We start from the raw sequence: 1,857 nt of genomic DNA on the forward strand, positions 1-1,857 counted from the left end.
CTGACTACAGTGTTTCACACAGTGAACATGCCCCTGACTACAGTGTTACACCCAGTGAAGATGTCTCTGACTACAGTGTTACACCCAGTGAAGATGTCCCTGACTACAGTGTTTCACACAGTGAACATGTCCCTGACTGCAGTGTTTCACACAGTGAACATGCCCCTGACTACCGTGTTTCACACAGTGAACATGCCTCTGAGTACAGTGTTACACACAGTGAACATGCCTCTGAGTACAGTTACATCCAGTGAACATACCTCTGAGTACAGTGTTACACCCAGTGAACATACCTCTGACTGAAGTGTTATAATCAGTGTACATTTTTTTCCATGTTCACTATTAAATGCAGTGTACATTCTTCTTCTTGCAACGTTCCAGACTCTGTAAATCCATCTACATTGATGAATTTTACCTGCATTCTCATTGTAATATGCTGCCAACGGGACAATACGTATTTAGACCCTGTCTAAATCTAAAATTCAACATCACTGACCCTGGTTAGAATCACAATAATTTCATCAGTTGATCTATCCCTTTCTCTGGAAATAATTTCGTATTAAATACTGCTTAGTGACAGTTGGGTCAACTAACCAAAGTTAAACATCACACATCTCAAGAACAACCTCCGAATCAAAATAGGATTTGTCGAGTACCAGTCTGTGAAATCTACACCAGATCCATCTGTCCATGTCAAAGACTCCCACTGTAGGAGGGAAAGAATATCATAATTATAAAATGCACACTCCAGTCACATTAAATAATTGGTAATATAGCAAATATGAACTGAACAGGTAAAAGCCTTCCACATAAAAACAATTTTAAACAATAATTGGCTGACATAGATGGAATGAATCAGCGCACAGGGAGCATGTTCTGGAGCAGTGAGGGTTTTTGAGTCCTGGAACAGCACGAGGGGAGTGAGTCATGGAGCAGTGAGGGTTTTGAGTCCTGGATCAGCACGCAGGGAGTGAGTTCTGGAGCAGCGAGGACAGTGAGCCCCGGAGCAGCCTGCAGGGACCGAGTCCCAGAGAAGCATGTGGGGTCCGTGTCCTGGAGCAGTGTGCAGGGAAGGAATCCTGGAGCAGTGAGGGCAGTGAGTCCCGGAGCATCGTGAGGGGAGCAAGTCCCAGAGCAGCATGTGGGAAGCGAGTCTCGGAGCAGCACGTGAGAAGCGAGTCCCGGAGCATTGTGTGGGGAGCGAGTCCCGAGCAGCGCGTGGGAAGTGAGTCCCGGAGCAACACGCGGGGAACGAGTCTCAGAGCAGCGTGCGGGGAGCGAGTCCTGGAGCATTGTGTGGGGAGCGAGTCCCGAGCAGCGCGTGGAAAGCGAGTCCCAGAGCAGCGCGCGGGATGTGAGCCCCGGAGCATTGTATGGGGAGCGAGTCCCGGAGCATTGTGTGGGGAACGAGTCCCGGAGCATTGTGTGGGGAGCAAGTCTCAGAGCATTGTGTGGGGAGCGAGTCCTGAAGCATTGTGTGGGGAGCGAGTTCCAGATCAGTGCGTGGGAAGCGAGTCCTGGAGCATTGTGTGGGAAGCGAGTCCCGGAGCATTGTGTGGGGAGCAAGTCCTGGAGCACTGTGTGGGGTGCGAGTCCTGGAACACTGTGTGGGGTGCGAGTCCTGGAGCAGCACGTGGGAAGCGGGTCCCGGTGCATTGTGTGGGGAGTGATTCCAGGAGCAGCGCGCAGAGAGCGAGTCCCGGAGCATTGTGTGGGGAGTGAGTCCTGAAGCATTGTGTGGGGAGCGAGTTCCAGACCAGTGCGTGGGAAGCGAGTCCCAGAGCATTGTGTGGGGTGCGAGTCCCGGAGCAGCGCGTGGGGTGCGAGTCCCGGAGGAGCGCGTGGGGTGCGAGTCCC

At 52.1% G+C, this 1,857-nt stretch overlaps 1 protein-coding gene across 1 annotated transcript in view; it reads right to left on the minus strand.

The window, feature by feature from the left end:
* LOC125485804 (lectin-like) overlaps positions 1-1,857 on the minus strand; it is a 45,439-nt gene that overhangs the window by 6,595 nt on the left and 36,987 nt on the right. Inside the window, exon 5 of the mRNA XM_048610543.1 lies at positions 595-706. Within this exon, the coding sequence (XP_048466500.1) occupies positions 595-706 (112 nt within the window). The remainder of the gene's footprint in view (positions 1-594; positions 707-1,857) is intronic.

Source organism: Rhincodon typus, chromosome 22, assembly GCF_021869965.1.
Source record: "Rhincodon typus isolate 14 chromosome 22, sRhiTyp1.1, whole genome shotgun sequence".
Taxonomy (NCBI): domain Eukaryota; kingdom Metazoa; phylum Chordata; class Chondrichthyes; order Orectolobiformes; family Rhincodontidae; genus Rhincodon; species Rhincodon typus.